General features: G+C 41.1%; 1 protein-coding gene across 1 annotated transcript in view; it reads right to left on the reverse strand.

Moving 5' to 3' along the window:
- The window catches only part of dlg5a (discs, large homolog 5a (Drosophila)), a 54544-nt gene that overhangs the window by 2800 nt on the left and 29286 nt on the right, over positions 1 to 22458 (reverse strand). Inside the window, exons 20-33 of the mRNA XM_088422013.1 lie at positions 22235 to 22324; positions 18829 to 18997; positions 18325 to 18372; positions 15016 to 15178; positions 13633 to 13766; positions 7556 to 7720; positions 7299 to 7482; positions 5235 to 5383; positions 3809 to 3979; positions 3307 to 3497; positions 3085 to 3228; positions 2611 to 2738; positions 2355 to 2464; positions 209 to 318 (exon numbers count right to left, since the gene is read on the reverse strand). Coding sequence (XP_088278139.1) covers positions 209 to 318; positions 2355 to 2464; positions 2611 to 2738; positions 3085 to 3228; positions 3307 to 3497; positions 3809 to 3979; positions 5235 to 5383; positions 7299 to 7482; positions 7556 to 7720; positions 13633 to 13766; positions 15016 to 15178; positions 18325 to 18372; positions 18829 to 18997; positions 22235 to 22324 — 1956 coding nt within the window. The remainder of the gene's footprint in view (positions 1 to 208; positions 319 to 2354; positions 2465 to 2610; positions 2739 to 3084; positions 3229 to 3306; positions 3498 to 3808; positions 3980 to 5234; positions 5384 to 7298; positions 7483 to 7555; positions 7721 to 13632; positions 13767 to 15015; positions 15179 to 18324; positions 18373 to 18828; positions 18998 to 22234; positions 22325 to 22458) is intronic.

Raw genomic sequence — 22458 nt, forward strand, 5'->3', positions numbered from 1 at the left:
CCTATCCAGTACGTTTTTGGTGCAACCCTCCTCCGACAAATGATCAGCTCATCAAGAAGCTCTGTAGGGGATTGATAATTGTCCTGATAATTTGAATCAGGTGTATCGGAGGAGGTTACACCGAACGGATGCTGGATAGGTACCCTCAATGGCTGAAGCTGGTGACGCCTGCAGTATACTCACTCACACTCACACACACAGCACGCACCTGTGAAGAACTTGCTGTAGTCCTGCTCAATCTTCTGTGCACTTTCAAACTGCTCCTTAGAATGTTTCTGAGACACTTTGTCCCGCAGATAAATAGGATCTTTTTGCTCCCTGGGGAAAAAGATGGATACCTTATTTACAACTACAATATACAGTGGAGACAAAACTGTCAGAATTTCAGTTATATTTTGTTGTATTTTTTTTTATTTTTTTTTAGCTTTGCTAAAATGGGGCTCAGTTATGTGCTTTAAGCTTGGGCATCAATTGTCCCTCCTCATTTGATAAGAACATTAATTTGACGACGGGGGGTGGGCATCAGTAACTCTTTGCAGTACACAAAATGCTGATGTACCTCAAATCAGTTGTCGTTTATCAAACAAAAATGTGACTATATTCTGTACTGAGTTTTGCGGCTCCACGTGCAGTACACTGTGTTTTTTTTCTTTTTTAATTGAACCCTGACAATTGCCCAGGAAGACATAGAAGGTTGTTAACAAGCAACATGTTTATATCAGACGCACAATAGACTTAGCATCAAAAGCTGGATCTTTGCTCGGTGTGAAATAGTCAATGGAAACTTCTGATTCAAAGTGACATGTGGCGTGTAAAAAATCATTATGTACAGATTAGATATTAGCCAATTTGTAATAACTTATTTGTCCATCCATGCATCCATCCATCCATTCACTACCGGTTTATTCACGGAGGGGTTGCAGGGGCAGCATTTTAAGCAGGGAAGCCCCGACTTCCCTCTCCTCAGCCACTTCGTCCAGTACCTCCAGGATGATGCTCTTTTCAACACGGAGGAGGAGCGGCTCGACACTGGCCCATTGCACCGCCAAGGATCCTTCCGAGCTGATCCACTGTTCCACAGCCAGGAAGAAAACCACACTGCTCTTCCTGACGGGACCTCCTCCCCAGCACCCCTGAATAGACCTTACCGGACAGGCTGAGGAGTGTGATCCTTCTGTAGTTGGAACACACCCTTCGGCCCCCCTTCTTTAAGAAGTGGACCACCAATCCAGGGGCACTGTTCTCAATGTCCACGCTATGTTGCAAAAATGTGTCAGCCAGGACACCCCTCCAATATCCAGAGCATTTAAGAACTGTGGAGGGACCTCATCCACCCCATGGGTTTTGCCATCAAGGAGTGTTTTTTTTACAACCTCTGTGACTCCAGCCCCGGAGATGGGAGAGCCCACCTCTGAGTTTCCGGACTCTACTACCTCAAGGGAAAACATGTCAGTTGAACTGAGGAGGCCTTTGAAGTATTCAACCCACCGGCTTCTGACGTGGCAATTTGAGATCAGCAGCGCCCCAGCTCCACTTTACACAGTGTTAATGGTGTACTGCTGCCCCCTCCTGAGACGTCGGATGGTAGACCAGAATTTCCTCAAAGCCGTACAGAAGCCCTTTTCCATGGCCTCACAAACTCCTCCCCCACTCGAAATGAATGGCCTCCCTTACCACAGGTGCCAACAGCGGGTTCAAGGATTGCCACCACGACAGGCACCGACCAATAAGTATGCCCACACCTGCCTCTTGCAGCGGGCAACTCCAAAGAGGAAGTGAGTCCCCCCTTTCGGGAGGATTGTTACCAGAGCCCAAGCTGTGTGTGGGCTAACCAGTTGTAGGAGAGGCCATAGTGGTTGGGTGGTATATAATTCAAAATCTGTTGTTTTACAGTCATGCTAAATTTACTGTACTGTGTATCTTTTGAGCTCTGGAGGACAACTCAGGGTCCTCAAGATAATGCTTCGGCCTGCAACCTTCTTGTGTGGGGTTTGAATCTTTCTCCTTGTGCCTGCGTGGGTTTTCTTCAGTCGCTCCGGTTTCCAAAATATGCATGGTTGGTTAGAATTCGGAACTGCCCTTAGGTCTGTTACTAAGTGTAAATGGTTGTTTTGTCTTTGTGTGCCCCCGCGACTGGCTGGTAACCATGTCGGGGTATACGGAGCCTACTTCCCAAAGACAGCTGGGATAGGGATAGGCTCCAGCATGTCAATGCCCCTCGTGTGGAAAAGGGGTAACGATAATGGCTGGACGGATGAGCTGTGGAGCCCAAATATAAATGTTGGATTCATTTTTCATGAATTTATATAAAACATTTAAAGTCAATTTTTTGTGTGAGTTATGGTGCCACTTACTTGATCTGCTTGGCGTTTTTGTAACGGACAAAAACAACAATGGGATAAATATGAACACTGTGTAGCCTCTCTATGGCATGCGGTGCGATGTCCAACAAACAGTGACAACCCTGCAATGGTAAACAAATGATAAAATCCTTCCGAAACCAAAAGAGCACAAGTTTTACTGTTTGCAGAGATCTTTATGTTTGAGATGCAGGACAATAAACCGAACAGAGTTACCACATTGGATGAAAAGTTGAAATGGAACAAGCACCTTCTCTGTTATTTCTTTTATGGATGCAACCGTGGTCACATCAAAATGACCACTGCGACGCTTATAGTCGATAAAAAGGCAGTCCTTGACGCCTCTCTCAATTGCTTGTTGAGATGCCTTCATTACCTCTGCCAAAAGAAAAGAAAAATAACTTGCTCATCTAAATGTGGCAATATTGTCTGTTACATGAAAATGTCACAAAATCGTACACAAGTATAAGTATAGTATAGTATATTATTACTAGTTTAACAAACAAAAGAAAAAAAAATTACAAATGCAATGGTAATTTTTTTTGATTTGGTAACAGCAATTTAATAATGACATGGGGAATTATGTTTTCAAGCAAATGTCATGGATCTTCTTCTATCTATTTGAGAAGCATTTAATTTAACTGTCTACACTGATGCGCTCTATTCCGCATCACACTGAGAAAAACAATAAAAAACACACACACATCACAATGAGAAGGCTCACCAAGCATACATCTGAAGAACTTCCCCGGAGACTCTTTGATAAGCATCTCCTTAATGGGGTCAGTTAGCGGGCCGAGGACAAGCACTGGTCTGGGAGAGGTGCACTCCACCTTCTGGACCCTCTGGTAGGCCAGGCTAACACAGTCTATAGACAAAAAATGTGTGATGATGACATCACTTTGGACCACTATGATATTAAGAGGCTATCGGCCTGCGCCCTCACCATCCAAGAAGGGAATAGAGTCCGCGCTGATGGTGTCCAGAGCCACAGTCTCCTTGCTGTCTTTGGAGCTGCTGCGTTTGTGCTTCTGTTTCCTTCTAAAGAAGGAGCGGCGTGCAGCGGCAGAAAGCGTCTTGCCGGAATCTTCCTTCATTTCAGTCACGCTGTGTCGCCGGTAGAACTCTTGGTCCATCCTGGAACGTGATAGCTTGTGTTAGATATGCTCTCTATTTTTCTGATGTAATTGGCTATAACAGTTAACAGAAAGAACAAAAAAAAAAACTATGATATTGTACAAATTACTGGCAATGGGACTACAGTGAGACTATTGAGTAATGCACTAATTGACTACATAACTAAACATATCAACCAACAAAATACTAAAGTAATAAAGTTGAATTGGCCAATATGACCTATAATACAAGTGCAGCCACTGACACTGTCTATTGTATAACGATACGGTGCAGACATTGTATGTGTAATACGTGTGCATCGTATTGCTCACATATACTTGCTGGGGATTTGCCCCCTCTGGATCTGCTGCGCGTTCTCGTCCAACTGCCAGGCCATCCAAGTCCCAAAGCTGCCCTTTGGTAAGGACTCGTCCACATACAGGATGTCATCCTTCTTGAACGTCAGGTCTCCCTCGGCCTCGCCCACGCGGTCATAAAGCGCTCTGGAAGGGAGTAGAGATGGAAACATGGCAAGTGATGATGAAGATGGTAGAGAAGTGAGGTGTTGCGAGCATAATGTTGATGAATGGACAGATATGACAGAACAGTTTGGCGGTAGAACAAGATCATGAGATAGTAGGGCTACACCATTATGGCCAAGATAATAATCACAATTATTTTGGTCAATATTGAAATCAAGACTATTATTCACGGTTATTATGTTTGGTCAAACATGTTTATTTATTGCCCCCCCCCCCCCTTTTTTTTAAACAACCAGTATACAAACAATTCTTCAAGACTTGATACTTACAAATAATAATAATAAACTAAAATAAATAAAGTAACTAATAATTAAAACAAATGGCACACAGGGCAACACAGTTAACTTGCTTGCTGAGTGCAAACCAATGAAAAAAAAAGCTGACTTAGAACCAAACACATTATTTACTTTTAAGCTCATCTTAATCAATTAGAAGTCAAAATGTAATTTTTTGTCATTTCAAAGTGAATTTATTCAAATTTTTTGCCGATCGAATATTTCAAAATGGGTGTCAATTGACAGCTAGCACTGTATATGTTAGGAATCGGGTGAGAAACTCAAAGCCATTTCATAGAGGAAAATATTATAAACCTAGAGAAAAGCTGAGGCTTTTGTCATGTGAACATGTGGAAAAACATTGTATCCTGGTGGCAGGATGACAAAGTGCACGATTTGACTTGTAGTAAAAAAAAAAAAAAGTGCTTGAATTTTTCCAATGTTGATATCGCCGAGTATCAGTTTAATTAATCATGACAACCAATATTGTGATCAGGATTAAAATGTGATTAATTGTGCAGCCCTATGAGATAGGGAATCATAGGTTTATCTATACATGCTGTATGCCTCATTCGTTTCACTCTGAGCCTGCTAAGTCTTTTCCCTGAGTAGTCTTCCTTTGACAGCAAGACAGACTACAAGTATTTACTGCATATGACATCACCAGCACACTTGCCTATATGACAAGTGACTGCAGCAGCTGCTGTGATGGTCCACCCTAATTGCGTGCAGAGTAGAGATGAGGTAATGTAAATTGGACATTTAGAAACCCAGAGTGGATCTGGGCCATAATTTGTTAGATGAGAAAGATCCCTTCTTGTCCAAGGGCAGCTCCAGTGGCTGTTCTATTAATAGAATTGTGTACACGCACAAGGATGCTTGAGGAAATTAATGTCTTTTTACACAGAACATGCACATGCAATGTGGATTTGTGTGCATACCTTATATAAAAGCCATCTCCTGGAACATCTTTAAGCATACTAAAATCATCCATCCGATGCTGGACCTTGAACGTGACAGTCTCCGCTGGCTTCAACATCTCCACATAGACTTCTTCTGCTGTCTTGTTCTTCATATTCACAGAGTTATACTGCAAAATAAACCAATGACTAAATAAGAGCAGTATTATTACTTGTACTATGCACTTACGTGAGAAGGAATTTGCTCCATCTTACAAAGATGACTCAAGCTTTCAGCTTGATTAAAGAGACGACATGTTGATTTGGGCCACCATCGAGGAAGAGAACAAATAAGGCAAGATTGAAGGACAGAAGGGGGACAAAGCTGCATATTCAGGTCAGGAAGCAGTTCCTTTTCGAGACAGAGGGGCCGCCCTAGGAACGCTTGATTATTATGACTAAGTAGAATGGACCCCCGAGTTACGGCATCCCTAATTTACATGTTTTTCACGTTACGAAGCGGAATATGTTTTTATGTCCCCCACTTTACAGCATTTTTCCCCAAATTTAAACTTGGCGGTCAGTGTTCGTGCGTATGACTCTGCGAGTCGCACCGGGCTCATATGTCACTACACGCGTCATTGCATACGTCAAATGTTGGTCTGCTATTGGACAACGTCACTAAGGTATGTTATCGGTCGGCGTCACAGTGTTTTAAGATGCTGGTCTGCTATTGGTCGGCGTCCCGGCATCACTAAGACACCGACTCACACTCTTGTGTGAGTGCTTGCAATATTGTATTTATTGTGCATTTTAGTGTTTAATTCAAATTTTAATTGGTTAGCCATGTGTCCCAAGATTGCTAGTGATGTTAAAGAGAAAAGTAAGAAGATGATTAGTATGGAAACAAAGCAGGGGATAATCAAGATATATGAAGAAGGCTAGGCTAGGCTAGGCTACCCTCGCTAGGGAATATGGCAGTAACTAGCTCAAGTCACGTCACTCCAAAGGTAAATAAAATGTAATTTTTCCATTATATATATTTTTTATTTATGATGTTATTTAATTATACACAGGTCTATTATATATAAATCACACCTACCATACTATTTTTTTTTTAGTAAGTTTAATATGTATATACAATTTTCTTTTTACCTGGGGTTTTATAGACATTAGCTAATTACCATAGATTTCTATTGTCCGACTTACGACGATTTCGCCTTACGATCCCAAACCCAGAACGGATTAATTTTGTATGGCTGGGGTATACTGTACTGTATTTTGCACATACGCCCCAGTAAAATGACAGATGCTGAAAACTGAAGACCACTTATCAAAAACATCCTTTTGTATTTTTGACTTAGCTGGACTTAAAAGAAACATTTTTGCAATGCAAGGCAACAAATGTTTTCAAGTTATATTTATTTAAGATTCAAGAGTTATATTGTCATATGCATAGTAATACTACACAAAGAAATTCTTAGTCTGTTCACTTCCCCGAGCAGACTACATTCCATATTATTACGAACAAATAATAATGGCAATAAAAGTTATTTTTATTTATCTTTGTGATCTGGTTTTGGAAATCAACAAGACGTAACTGTCATTCAGTTCACTTAAAATTAAATTATTTTTTTTAATTTTAAGAATACATTCCAGGTGGCTGCAGAGCCTTTCTCATAAGAAATAATAGTGATATTAAGTGAGCATTTCATACATGTGTACATTATCAATTGATTCATGAGAAAATAATTTATGCACACTGAATAACCATCATGAATGTTACGCAAAATCGGGTTTGTGCAGGTACAAAATGTGTCTACAGCAGGGGTCACCAACGTGGTGCCCACAGGCAGGCCTGTTCTGCAAATAGCTCACAAGTGTTAGAACGGTGTGATTTTTCTAGGAATGTTACAAACAATTATACATGTTACATGTAGATAACATATTTCACTGGATTTTCACATTTATTACAGCTGTTTCTTTGTTATTGTGAGAAATCGTTGACATGATCAGTGTCTTCACATAAACTGGTGCTCTTCGTAATTAGTCAGTACCAAAGAAGTAGCTCTCACTTTCAAAAAGGTTGGTACAAAATGGCAATACCTCTAGAATAAGGTCGCCAGCACGCAGGCCATCAGCCCCTCTGGCAGGACTGTCCTCATCCAGACTATCTACGTAGACGCCTTGCAGGTTCCCTCCACAAAGTGTGATTCCCACCTCCACTCCGGGTCGGTGCACCGTCACAAGTCGTGGCTCTCCCACCTGTTTGTTGCCATCAGAGTGCATTCTGAGAGGCGACAGGGGCAGATCGTGTTGTTTTGTGACCACAGTGGCTTGCACATGGGAGAGATTGTGTTTACCTGACATAATTGTGGGGGCTGGTAGTGGGTGTGGTTTGTTTGGAGGATGGCGTGAGTGTGCCCTCATCCTGTTCACTGAGGGTATCGATAGTGGAGTGATTTTCTGGGGTGGCAGCGCCGCTCCCCTGCGGTGTGGATTGAGTACTAGCTGGCTCGAGACGGGAGCTGCAACCGAACAAAGAAAATAGTCAAACACATTATTTGTAAGCTAATAGGGATCATATATATATATATTTCTCCCACAATGCATTGTGGGATGCCTGACATCATGTCCGTAGCCTTATTTATAGGCAAATACTTTTTCATTTTCACTCATGATTAATCTCCTCATGCTCCTCTGTCCAGTTATCCATTGAGTTGGGATGTGAAAAAAAAACTAGAGAAATTATGTTCTTGAAAAAGTTGCATATTAAAGGTTTTGACTTTCGCCCTGTTTTTTCCAGGTTTGTCACTTCCTGTTGTCTTATGAGGTAATTTTCTAGCTAAACAGCCACTCAAAGTGAAGATTGTTCCGACTGCCCCGACTCGATTCAATTTGCTGAATCAGCCCAAAACAGTTTTACCACGCCCTGTGACGAATGCAGACGTTCCAACAGTGTTTCCCCACACCAAGTTGACAGCGCACGACGAGTTCTGACTGATGACGCCGGCTTGGTGTGAAGAGAGCCTTAGCCACCCCTGGCTAGCATCTGACTTTGGCCCTGTTGCAGAGGCTATGTGAAATGTATATATTTTAGTTCTAAGATGTTATGTAGCTCCATAAGGACGCCTTACTTCAGAGGCCTAAATATTTAGACCTAGAGACTGTGTAGGTCAAACAAACTCAAAGTGTCATTTTTGATCAGGGATGCATGACAATCACACGTCGTGCTTAAGGGAAGGAGCTATGTATTAACACCTATGTGGTCGACTGCTTGTTTGTAAATATATGTGAAGTTTCGATCTTTAAAACAATTGCAAAACATTTCAAAATATCTTGTGTAACGTGGCTTCATAGGTTGCTCTGTTGCCGTTTGAACTAGCAACCAAGAGGAAAAAAGCCCCGTGTTCAACACGCTCATTTGCTTACTCATTTTCCTCCACTGAGACTGTGCACGTATTTGCGCTTGTGTTCATACAAGTTTATTTTGTTTGCTGGTCTTTGTCATTACTGTGGCTGTCTGTGTGTGTTCACGCTCTTGTGTTTACGCAATTCACTTGGCAGTCCTGCTATGGAGCCTGCCGGATCACTCCCACCTAAACGGAGGTGAGCTTTTGGCGAGCCATGCGAGGTCACGGCAAGGCTGGCCAGACGTGGAGCTTGTTCTCGGCCTGTCCTTCAGAAGCAGGTCCTGCAGGTGCAGGAACATGCAGCGAGCTGAGCAGGGAGGTGAAACAATTAGAACGGGATCCCCATCTGGCAGGCCACCCCACTCTGGTGGGATCATTGTTTTGGCGACCACATGCTTGTTATAACATGTTCAAAAACCATTTGAGACTGTCAGCAGACGGGTGACTCTCAGTTTTCGATGTGTTTAGATGTGATGCAAAATTCAAGTCACATACGGCAATGTGAACCTTTTTATTTCAAACCTTCGAAAAGTATCACGCATGTGTTGTGAATATTTAAAGCTGTTATCAGTTGTTTTATTTTTACCTAACCTCCCTGGAGGCCTTGGCATCTTTGGTAGCAGCTTCAAAACATGTAACGTGCACTCAATCCCTTTACATCAGACCACTTTAAGAAAGTTTTTCCCATGTTAAATGATATTACAAGCGCTATTTGCAATACCTCTCTTGCTGAAGGGTTTGTCCCTCTTGCATCTAAATCTGCAATTATTAAACCCCTGTTCAAAAAACACAAATAAAGTAGGGTCCATCTAGTTCTGTCCAACTTCTATGCTGCTTCCATTCTTCTATATGTATACTTATCACTTAAGAAAACACTTGAATTTTTTGACAGTTTTAAATCGACCAATTCCAATCCATTTTTCCTTACACTCCTGTGTCATAATGTTCTTATAATAAACCCTTGAAAAACAAAATTGATACGTAGGCCCTCCAACCAAAAGCATCTCTGCAAGAACTCTTAATATCGATGGCTGCAGGCTATACGCAAGTACTCATAATAGAAACCTAAGAGTTACTTTCGATCCTTCTGACTTTTCAGCCTCATATCCAGGAAATTGCGAAAGCGGCACTTTATCTAGCTAAAATCTGCCCCGTTCTATCATTTTGTAATGTAGAGATTGTTTTATTGCTCTTGTGCTTTTAAAATGGACTATTGTAATGAACTCAACTATACTACAAGAAGTCAGAATTCAGCTGAGTGAATCCGCATTTTGGTATCACTTAGCTGGCTACCTATTCGGACCAGAGCTGATTTCAATGTTAATCTCCTAACATTTAAGGTGTTAAATGGTCTGGCAGCAATGTACCTGTCTGAGCTACTCACCAGATATATTCCTATGTGCTCCCTTCAGACTTCAAACTCACATTTTCGAATCATCCCCTCTGTGAATAAAAAGTCGACTGATTGTCTGACCTTCACTTATCGTGCCCCGTTTTTTATGTAAGTGTCTTCCAGTGAAGGTGAGGGAAGCGTTGTCCAATAAAAAACTCAAATACGTCTTAAAACCTTTCATTTTGGTCAACATTTCGCTCCAGTAGAGCATATACAGTAACATTAATATCACCCTTTTTCCTGTCACTTCCATGAGTTTAAATTCTTTTATGTATTCTTTTTTTTTGGTGAATTGTTAGGAATTGCACTATTTTGTGAAGTATATTGGGACCATGTACCATGGTGATTTAGCACTTTTAATTGATTGATCGCTCTTTTGGCCAAATCATTCGATAGCAAGGTAGAGACAGATGCAGCCACACTTTTTTTATATATGTACACAAAACCCACTTCAGCTTTGTTATTGGAAGAGGCAAACAAACATTACTGAGGAACATCAACTAAATCGATTACTCCGATAATTGAAGGGAGTGTGCATGTTCTGTGTGTGTGTGTGCGTGTATGTGCGTGTACATGTGTTTAGTGTTTTTTTATGCCCTGAGGAGACGTCCAGTTGTGCATCACAGTGTACTGGGCCATGTGTGGTGAATTGTGTCTGCTTTGAAACCACTCCCTTCTTTATATGGTCAACCCCACCAGAAAAAAAGAAAAAACTGAGTGACGCGAAATTTTTTTGTAATAATAATTTGCAATAGGTTACAAGGGATATACTGAGAGAGGGAAGATATCTTAGTACTCTCCCAGAAAATCTACATTTTCCATCAACTTTTACATTGTTGTACAATGTCCGATGGTAAAACTTTAATTTTGTCCTCTACTCCAGGGGTGTCTTTTAGCAAAATGGGACAGATTTGGTGTGTTAAAAATGTAGGGGGACCAACCTTGGCAGGCATTCTTTACATATAGGAGCAATTAGTTTGTATACATTTCAGCGATCCGTTCTGTGTTTAACATTTGCTTTTTTATTTTCATTTCAGCTATCTTAAGCATGTGTTTTGGTTTTGTGTTTTGGTTAATTTGAAACATGTATATCAAAATTGAATTGACATTTAATACTGAAATTGAATATTCACTTTTTTTTTAACACTAACTTTTTTGTAACAGTTTAACACAAGTACAGTGGGCCCCCGTGTTACGAACTTAATCCGTTCAGCGGCTACGCCCGTAACTTGAACTGCTCGTATGACGGGCAATCCAAACCTATGTTAATTAGTGAATGCGTGCAACGCGTGCAAAAACCTTAGGTAAAAACATCACGACTTTATACACATATTAAAAATGAGTAACATAATCTACTGTACAGTTAAATTAAATAACATATACAAAGGAAAAATGACATTTACCTTTGGGGCGACGTGACTTGAGCTGGGTGGAGGCGGAGGGGAGAGGAGACCAACCCGCAGAATTTATTTATTTATTTTCTTAAACAAGAACTTTTCTCAAACTAAAACATATCACCGGTGATTTCCTTCTCTTTAATCCATAATAGAAGAAGCCTCTCCATTTTGTTGTCGAGCGAGGTCCGTCCCCAGGCTAGGAAAGTCTTGCCCTTAGAAGATTGCCGAGCGGTTCCGTCCATACTCATGAGCAAGGTTAACTATGCATGCGCCTCCTTCGTATTTTTTTTTTATTATCTCCTGCTTGGTTTCTATTGTCATCATCCTCTAACTTCTTCCTTTACCGCCACTTGTAATTTTAGAAGCCATGTCTAACAGATAAAGTTTGCAAAGTCTTCACAACATTCCTTCCTTCCGTTTTTCACTCATTTTCTCTCCTTCCTTCTGTCCCGACCAGCTGTGCCATCAAGCTAGATAAAGGCGTTCGACCAATAGCATATCTGCATTTCTGTGATTGACGTGACGCCGGCCAATAGCATCTCAGTGAGTGAGACCGACCGTGACCTTAATCGACCAATAGCATATCGGCATCTCCGTGACTGACTCCGTGACTGACACCGTGACTGAGACAGTGACTGTGACATTGTAAGAGCAATAGCGTTCAACGTTGCCGTGACCAGCGTCGTTTATTAATTTTGTTGACGCAGCAGAGCGAAAATATCGGAACTAATACAATGGCCGGCATGTCAGATTGTTCGTAAGATGAAAGGTTTGCACGTAAGTGGGGGACAAAAAAGTGGGGGACTTACGCTCGTAAGTCGAAATGTTCGTTAAAGAGGGTGTTCGTAAACCGGGGGCCGACTGTAATTGTACTCTTGGGTGCAGATTACATTTGAAACATAAAAAAATATCTCACCATGGCAGTTTAATATTTATAGAATTTTTTAACACAATAACAGAGAAATGAACAAGTAATAGTCATGTCAACAAATGCAGGGCTCATTTAAAATATGAAATAAGTGCAGGGTTCATTTAAAATATGAAATTAGTAACTATAAATGTTGATTGGATTTTTAAATGTTTATTATTGTGTGTGTTCGTGAGTTCGGTAGCCGTGTCCTCACACGGCTCTTATTTAAGCTCATAACCGAGAATGTCTTCTCACACAAATACGTTGACCCGAACAAGCTTAGCATTTACTTACGGAAACTTGTCCTTATCCAGCTGTCAGTAAAAGTTGTCAATATAAAGCTGCTGGTGCTGAATTTCCTCCTTTTGTTGATTGTCGCCATTTTAGAAAATTAGGGGCTCATACAGTCAATTACTCATATACTCATTTGCTGTTCCTAATTGAGCCTATAGATGGCAGCATTTAGCACACGCAGCTAACAGCGCTACTGCCCAATGCATTAATTCTCCATGCGGGCCAGACGTTATTGATTTTATGACGGAGGCTGCGGGCTGGATGGAAATTGACAACGGGCCGCAACTGGCCCCCGGGCCAGACTTTGGAAATGTCTGCTCTACTTGAAAAACGTACTCAATTCGCCCGCAAGTCAGCCGACTTATCCACAATTAAGATAACATGAGATTAAATTCATCCCACCCTTAAAAAATATTGTGATGTTTAAAACGATATCACTTGCCTCAAAAAAAAAAAAAATCACCTTAAAATGGGAAAATTAAACATTCTTCTTTCAAATAATCGTGTAGGCAGTAAAATAGATAATGTATTTCACTCAGCAAGTGGTTTGTCGTGAATATCTGGCAAAGAGCATTTCAGAGTTGTTTAAAGTTCTAAGTGCATGTTTTCTGTTAATTTTTTCTTCTTCTTCAGAAAATTTCACCAAGATGGCAGCCCCTAGCCACATTGCTACAATAAGGGTATAACCAGTGGTTCTTAACCTTGTTGGAGGCACCGAACCCCACCAGTTTCATATGCTCATTCACCGAATCCTTCTTTAGTAAAAAATAAAATTTGATTTTTTTTTTTTTTACTGGTGCACGAAATGAATTGTGCATTAATATCACCTTGTTCAAATAACAAAAGCAACACAGTGCATGGTAGGAAATGTCAGGAGCAGGATGCTTTCAATGACTGTGCTCACTACTGCAGACTAGACTGAGGGTTGGACCTTTGCGTCGGAGGCTCCACCGAACCCCTGAGACCGACTCACTGAACCCCTAGGGTTCGATCGAACCCAGGTTAAGAACCATTGGTATAGACACAATGTTACCTGGAGCGAGAGTGGTTGCCTAATTGGTACATGTGTGGGTTGTACTGGGCCATGATGGTGATGGTGTCGCACTGCTGGCCAATGATGAGGCGGGCCTGCTGCTCCGTAGCATTTCGCAAGTTGATGCCATTGAACTAAAGAAGGAATGGTGAGATTAAGTTCACATGATCCACATACTACAGGTATATATCATGAGTAGGGCTGAACAATTATGGAAAGTAATCCAACTACAAGTTTTTTTCCCTGCTAAACATGTGGTTGTGTTTATTTTTTGAAGGTCCTATCAAAAGGTTTTTGTTTGTTAGTTTTTTTTACAAGCACGCAATTAATTGTATTTTATTAGAATAAACAATATCACAATATGGCAATACAGGTAATCTGTTTACTACAGTTGCATGTTTTACTTACTGGTGTAAATACAGTGTTCCCTCGTTTCCCGCAGTTGAAGAGGACCGGAAAACCCCTGTGATAAGTGACACCTCCCGCAGATGCACATAAATAAAAAGTATAAAATGTGGAAGAATAAAACATTGTCTACTTTTCTTTTCACATGCTCAGTGATCTCTTAACTGTAGTATGGAGGCCAAACAGCCCCCCACCCCAGCCGCCCTTTGCCCATTCCTGCCACCCATTCCTCACACTACATAATACATGTTTTCTTTAAGAGTGTCATTCTCTCACGCTCACACCCCAGTCACCTCCTTCACATGTACGTCTCTGCACAGATGTCACTCACAGCCACACGTGCACTCCTTTTAGGAGTAGTTGCCAAAATGCCTTATGAGATGCTCCTTCGATGTAGAATGATGAAAAGTGGTTTAGCTTTAAACAAAAAATTCTTCATTTGCCGCTGAACAAGACCGAGTGTTAACACTGCTTCAGACTCCACATTAGGACTGAGTGTGGGAATGTTTTTGCAGTATATTGGGTAGGCGCTGCTGTAAAATGATGGTCTTTGAGGGTCTTTGAGGAAGTATGCCAAGCACTGAAGCCGCAAAAAGTGAAGTGGCGAGGGAACACTGTACTTTCACATGTAGTCTTGTAAGCATTCACCATGAACACTGCCACACAAACGTGTGTGACATAAATATGAATACAATACAGCACATTTGTATGAACTCTTATAAACTAAAGCAAATACTATAAAAAGAGAGGAAACAAATGGGTGTATTAACTACGTAAAACAGATCCACCTTTTTATGATGCATAATAAATGTCAGCTATGTAAACAAGTGGATTGAAAAGAATAGAACTTTCCCCAGTCAGTGAAGTCAAACACGCTGTGTCGGGAAAGTAAGAATATACTTCCTTCTATGACACTTTTCAAATGCAATTAATCATTCATGAGGTAAACTGGGACAACCTAAGTGTTTGTGTTCTCACCTCTAGTAATTGGTCTCCATACTCCAGTCCTGCCTGGTGGGCGATGCTACCCGCAGTAACTTTGGAGACGAAGATACCTCCGTTCTCCCCGCTCACGATGGAAATGCCCAGAGGCTCTGCGCCTTTGTGCACAATGACATTGCGAGGTTCCTCCAGGTAAGGCCTGCAAGAAAAATGTATCAAATGTTAGGGGGGGTTAGGGTCTTCACAGGACTTCACTGTGATTAATGTTTTCTACAACAAATTTTCAAGTAGTTCCTCAAAAAGTGCAGCCTATCATGCCTGACTACATCTTGGACAAGTCACCAGCTATCCTCACAGGATAATTTAGCATCCTCAATGAAAATGCATGCCTTGGTTACGTTATTAACCCGTATATAAAAGATTGTACTAATAAATATCATGTAAATTTATTGCAATTTTACACAAAAAAAAAATCCCAAAAGGTTTAGAGTGGTGTGTGTGTGTGTGTGTGTGTGTGTGTGTGTGTATACAAGCGGTACAATACTTCATATAAAGCAGGCAAGGCATAAACTCTGTGTCTTCATGACCAGTGGGTATTGGGCAGAGCACACAATTACATGAGGAAAGATAAGAGGAACTGACGAGCAGCCAGAGAGGAGAGCCAAAGAGAGTGGCATACAAACATGGAAAAGCTTAAAAGATAAAGGTTGAGTAATACTAATAATGCATAACATACACGTTGCAAACTGCAGAATCTCAAGGTTCCCAGCAAATATACACACATGCACATTGACCGCGTGGACATCACATGCAATAGCTAAAAGGGATTTTCCCCATCTGGTGGGGGACAGATGCAGACAGGACCAATAAATGATATACAGTGGTGCCTTGAATAAAACACTGATATTTCTTTTCCTATCGAAATGGATATACAGTGAACTCTCGTTTATCGCGGTCAATACGTTCCAGAACCGGTTGCGATAGCTGAAAATCTGCAAAGCAGCGCCCCAACTTTTCACATTTAAAAAAAAAAAAAAAAAGTTTTTTTGTTTGGTTTTTTTAAGCGTGAAAAGTCTTCATGCTATACATATAATTTAAGACAAATATTACTGCACTACACATATTTACAAAAGAAAGGGCTTCCCAATGTTCTTCGTCCGTTGGCAGTCATCAATCCATATTGCTAAAACAGCTTCCATACAGACGGTAGTTTTATTTCGAGCCATAACGACTGGCTACACTGAATTGCCAAAGGTAATGGCAGCAGTCTTCTAATGTTCGCCTCGTCCTTAATGTAGCGAACGATGGATTCACTCCCAAATGGTGGGCCACGGCCGCGCAACATCTCCCTTCGAGAAGTATCACCTTATCAGCAACTGTCATCATTTTTTGTTGGCGTTTAGGCTCAGTACAAGCCTTTGCGGGAGCAGCACGCTTGGGATCTATTGCAAAAGTTCAATATGTAATAAAAAACCCTAACCCCCCTTGAAGTCGTGAATCTGTGTAATGGAAAAAAAGTCTGCGGTGTGGTGAATCCGCGAAGATGGAACCGCGAAGTAGCAAGCTTTCCCTGTAAATGCAATTAACCCACTCTAGTACCACAAAATGCAACACTTTTGGAACGTGTTCTTGAAAAAAGTATTTACAGTATCATATGAATATAATAAAGATCATTTCATTGAACGTTAAGATTTGACCAGTGCATAGTAGTGATAATTCAATGGTTATTATGCTGCTTATCCTGGTCAGCACATCTTGGCCATCAGGGGGTAGCATAATAAACACACAGAAGGTGATTCAGGTGATTCAGTGATTGAACAATGACAAATTTGTCTGTGCCCATCAGGGGGTAGCATAAAACACACAGAAGGTGATTCAGTGATGTGTTTTAGAGATGTATAAAGTATATTAATTAGTGGCACCAATGCGAGTTTCATTAACCCATCTATACCGTTAGCATTAAACTAGCAAACCTGGTAGTTTTGATAAAACGATATATCTCACTGTTTTATGTTTTAGTTAAAAAAAATAAATAAATAAATAAATAAAAGTCACCTCGGTAGTAACAAACAGCTTGGAACAAGCACTTTGTTCTCACCCAAAAAAGGAACTGTATTATGTAAATGCAACTTTGCATTTTGTAACTAGCAATCTGCAATTCACAGGGACAACATCATGAAAAGGATTTGGTAGCCACAAAGTGAGAGGCATGGTTTATCGCTTTCATTCCCGTTGGAACAATGCATCCCACAGCTTTTCAAGAAAATGGGTATAGGAATGGTAGCAATAACAAATAATGCCGTCCCAGTGGTTCATTACACACCAATCTACAGATAGGTTGTGTTGTACAATTTCTCATGCATCAATCATCTAGTACTGTGGAAATACATTAATAACGTGCTCTATATGTGTGTGACTATAGATTACACTGATTGCTATGTACAGTACAGTATTGTAGCACTCTAGCATTTTCTTCTTGCTCTTTTTCTTTGTCCTCTTCTTCTTTTCATTATTATAACATATGGATGGGCCTGGGCCTGTAACATGATCTATAGGAGTGGGAATATAATATTATATATATATATATATATATATATATATATATATATATATATATATATATATATATCATTTGATTACTTCTCTCTTTAACATCATTAGCAATCTTGGGACCCATGGCTAACCCATTCAACTTTGAATTAAGCAGTAACATGCACGATAAATACGGTTTTGTAACCACTCACAATCGAACACAGCTTTACCGTTCCGCCATTTTGAAACGAGTGAGGCCGGCCAATAGCAGACCAGCACTGTAGTGACGCATTGCACGGAGGCCTAGGCGGCAACAGAGAATAAGTGCGATTACCTAAAAACGCCTGCAGATGAGGACAAAAAAAAAAACACAAATACAGCCAGCCAACCCCCTAGAGTCATGACAGTTGTTTTTGTTGCTAAGTGGGGAAAATACCTTAAAGAGGGGACGAAAAAACATCGCAAGGCACATACCTATCATTAAACACAAAGTTGAAAAGCCGATACAGCTCTTTTAAAACCGCTATTTGTAACTCAAGGTCGCACTGTATATGCAAATCAAGTGTATATGAGGGACCTGCCTTTGTGGTGCTACAATGCAGCATGCAGAGGGCTATAAAAAATATTCAAGCCTTCTATTCAGAGTAAAATGCACCACAACATCTGCTTTTGCATTCCATAGGATTTTTCGCCTCGGTCCGTGGCATCTGCCAAACAGCAAATGAGCAGGTGAACGACAATGACGGGGGCTTAGGTAAAAAAAGACAGGGAGCTGTGTTGGGTGGCCGGCCGCAACCGTGAGGCAGAACGAACCTGAGGCTCCTGAGAGAGGAGAACCTCGGCCGCGCAGCTAGAGGAATCCTTAAAAAAGATCGATTACGATGAAGAGATCTGGAAATGGGAGGTGCGGAAGGAATAGATAAAAGTGGAGTGCACATATACATCTTTGTGAGACAATAACACACGTGATCACTGAAGGCTACTGCCGTGCCAAATGAGACAAGCTACTGTATGTACGAAGACAGAAGAGAACCAAGTGATAAACCCAGGAGACAGTCATTCTTAATGCCACTGAGGGGCCATGGTGGCTCTGACAGTGATGGACTTGTTGCTTGGCAACACCTTTAGAGTCTTCAAGGAGCATCTCTGTGGCAAGCGTAAGAGATGATCCTTATTATCACCCTCTCCATCACTCATATCTCTTACACAACAGCAAAAACTCTAATCAACTTGACAGCACAGTCAAAAACATCAACAAGCGTTAGAGCAGTGCAGACATGTCAATCCGACAGGAATTGGGTGACGCGCTCTTTGTACCTGTCCTTTCTGCGCTCGCCGATTGGCACCGGGCTAACCGAGATACGAGGTAAAGTGGAAATGGAGCCTTGTGATTGGCTGCTGGCGAAGGACGATGTCTCCAGGTTGAGTGGCGACTGCGGCGGTGTGATGAGGCTGGGGCTGCTGCACTCTGAATGTGAGAGGGAGCCTGCATCAAAGAACATGGGAGATTTGAGAAGGAACATTTATACCTTGCATGCAGAACGCAATGCTCAATACAGGGAGGGATGTGAGATCACAGTTGTCAAGTCACGCCAACCTCAAGTCATCAAATGTTCTTTTTTTGTAACAATGAATTGAATGACAACTGACCAATTTGAAAGGAAACGAGAAACTGACAAATAATCATCAAATAATCCCAATTTTTGATCAATGATCCATGATTTATCTTTCGAATTAAGAATTCGAAATTTATCTCAACAGTAAATATTCTCTAATTTTTGTTGTCCTCCATGTAAGCAGACAAAGAAGGCCTTGTCTAAATGTAATCAGGGCCCTTTAAACCTGGATAATTCTCCTCTCTTTGTGTGTAAAAAATTCCGTCGGTATATATCCGTCTATTTAAAAAAATAGCTGCTACAGGAATTCACATAGTGCTGGTTTATTCTTTTACATGCATGCCAAGTTACGAGATGGCAATTTTGCCCAATTCTGTCCAATCAGAAAGAACTCTGTCTGTTAACATCACCACCACCTTTGGCGAGAAAAACGACAAAAACAAGTGTCATAACCCTAGGGGTTAGCTTTATTTGTGTTGTTTTGTCTCCATCTTTAGGTGTTTTTAGGTAATTGCTCTTATTTTCTGGTCCTGTGAAACTGCGCTGCAACGAGTCACTCAGATGCTGGTCTGCTATTGGTCTGCACTCCCTAAGATACTGGTCTGTCAAAATGGCAGCATGCTACAAACTGGATCATGTCTGAGTGCTTAAAATAACTATTTATTGTGCATTTTACTGCTTAATTCAAACTTTGAATGTATGAGCCATGGGTCACAAGATTGCTAGTGATGTTAAAGAAAGGTAAGAAGATGATTTTTACGGAAACGAAGCTAGAGATAATCAAGAAATACGAAGAGGGCTAAGATAGCCTAGCCTAGACTACACTCACTGGGGAATATGGCCTAACAAGCTTGTCACAAAAAGGTAAATAAATCCTTTCGATATTCGTTATTTGTGTTTTTTTAATTGTATATATGTTTATTATACAGTGGTACCTCGGTCCTCGAACGCCTCTATACTCGGCCAAATCGGTGCTCGACCAAAAAAATCAAGTAGGTAATGCATCGGACCTCGATCAGATTTTCGGTGCTCGACTAGCCGAGCCTAGCCGTGCTCGACTAGCCGAGCCTAGCCGAGCCGACCCGAACGCGCTCCTCGGCTCTTTTCGGCCAGTTCAAGCGCCAGTTCAACTCAGACCGCCAACGGAGTAAGACTTACGCAGTTTGTTTGAGTACGTATTTCTTCCCAATTTTCAACTTTTTTGTGTTGCGCTAGCCCTTAATGATGGGTCCTAAGAGAGATAGTGATAAGGGGAAGGCAAAGAGAAAAACAGTGAGGACCACTATCGAACGGAAGAGACAAACAAAAAAGGCAGAAGCAACTTACAATGGACAGGTTCCTTCTTAAAGAAAAGAGGAAGGCTACTGCCCAGCCAGATTTACCTCCACAGAAGAGAGAGAGAAGGGAGAAAACCCCTGAAGGCGCGTTACCTAGCGTCATCATGAAAGGGGATTCCCCTTCCAAGGATTAACCCTCCCTCCCGTCCTCGCCGCATCCATTCCCGTATGCCATCAGCCACTCTCCAAAACGTAAGTAAATTATACAAAATGCTTAATAATGCTTTATATATCTTTATCATGTACCGCTTGTGCACATTTACGTCCTCATTGTTGTTTAGATACATGTTCTTATAATATTTTAGGTATTTTTCTTAATGGTAAAAACGGATTAAAATAGTTTCCATTATTTCTTATGGGAAAATTGGTTTCGGTGTTCGACCAAATCGGTGCTCGACCACCACCTCGGAACGGATTATGGTCGAGTACCGAGGTACCACTGTATATACATAGCACTTACTATACTATTTTGATACCATGTTTTAATATGTATATACAACTTTGTTTTTACCTGGAGTTTTACACGCATTAGCTAATTAACATAGGTTTCGAATGCCCGCCATTCGGCGAATTCGCATTATGATCCCAACCGCGGAACAGATTAATGTCGTAACACGGGGACCCACTGTACTTTGGTTCAACAAAATGCTAGAGGAATCTGGTCTTGCCCTGATTACCTGCTTATTAGTGTACATAAAGTGGGTAAAAATAAATAAATAAGTAAATAAATAAATAATAATAAAAAAAAAAAATCGCAGGAACAATTGTTAATGCTGTGCATGAGAGTAAAACACATCGGAGAGGAGTTGAGAAGACCAACTTCAAAATAAACATGCATTTGCACCAATACACAGATGCCTTTGTATGCTTCTATTTTGAAGTTGGCCATCATGCCACAAAGAAACTTGACTAGATGTTCTACTGCAGGCATGTCCAAACCCAGTCCTCGAGGGCCGCCTATCCGGCATGTTTTGGAGGTTTCTGTCCTCCTAACACACCTGATTCAAATGATCAGCTCATCAGCAAGCTCAGCGGAAGCCTGACAACAAACCTGATCATTTGAATCAGCTGCATTGGATGACGGAAACATCAAAAACATGCAGGATAGGCGGCCCTCGAGGACCGGGTTTGGACATGCCTGTTCTACTGCAACAGCTGCACCATGATTCCTGATGAAACAATCACATTCAATTGACAATTGTGGCTACTACAAAACAAAACAAAACAAAACACTTAATTGAGCTGACAATTGAAAATGCCATATGGCACCTGTTGCCTGTGTTTGCAGGTGGCTCGGGAGCCAAAAAAGCTGCTTCTGGCATTAATCAGCCATTAGCAAGCAGTGCTTGAGGAATTTCACATAGGGTTACAAACATAAATGACTGCTGATTGATGCTGATTGATGCTGACAGCCTGACACAGTTGCCGTTTCTTGCCAGATGTTCATAACTTTTTTTCTACCAAGCAAATAAATACAATGATTTTTATTTACATTTGAGGAAATTATTAACAAAGTAATTGACAGATTAATTGACAGATTGTTATTTGCAGCCCCAAAATTAGGCATCATTATCAAAACAGTCAAACCATGTGAGTGTGAGGCTCTCCGCTGCCTTGTGTGAGATGCAGTGTACAAAGACTTGTATTTAAAATAGTTATTTTGTTCAAGTAAAAATGAATTCAGGTTAAACAGAAAAGGTGTTCAGTTTTGCTTTACATTTTGAAGTGTCTGCATATTGGAATGTGCTGTTTTCTTCACAAGTGCCGTACCTCTGTCTGAGCCCAGCATAGAGCGAGGATAGCGGGGAGTAGATGGAATCTTGATCCTTTCTGCCCGGTACTGGCCGTTATTTGAAGAACCTATAGTTAGGGTTAGATGCAGACTAATGAATAGCGATAACGTCCGAAAACAGAGCATGACCACAAGGGAGTTTGTGACTTTCACGTGTACGTGCGTGCATGCGTGCCAGAGACTGACTGATTTGAGCGCCGGA

Source organism: Hippichthys cyanospilos, chromosome 8 (genome assembly GCF_059441005.1).
Source record: "Hippichthys cyanospilos isolate Australia breed blue-spotted pipefish chromosome 8, RoL_Hcya_1.0, whole genome shotgun sequence".
Classification (NCBI taxonomy): domain Eukaryota; kingdom Metazoa; phylum Chordata; class Actinopteri; order Syngnathiformes; family Syngnathidae; genus Hippichthys; species Hippichthys cyanospilos.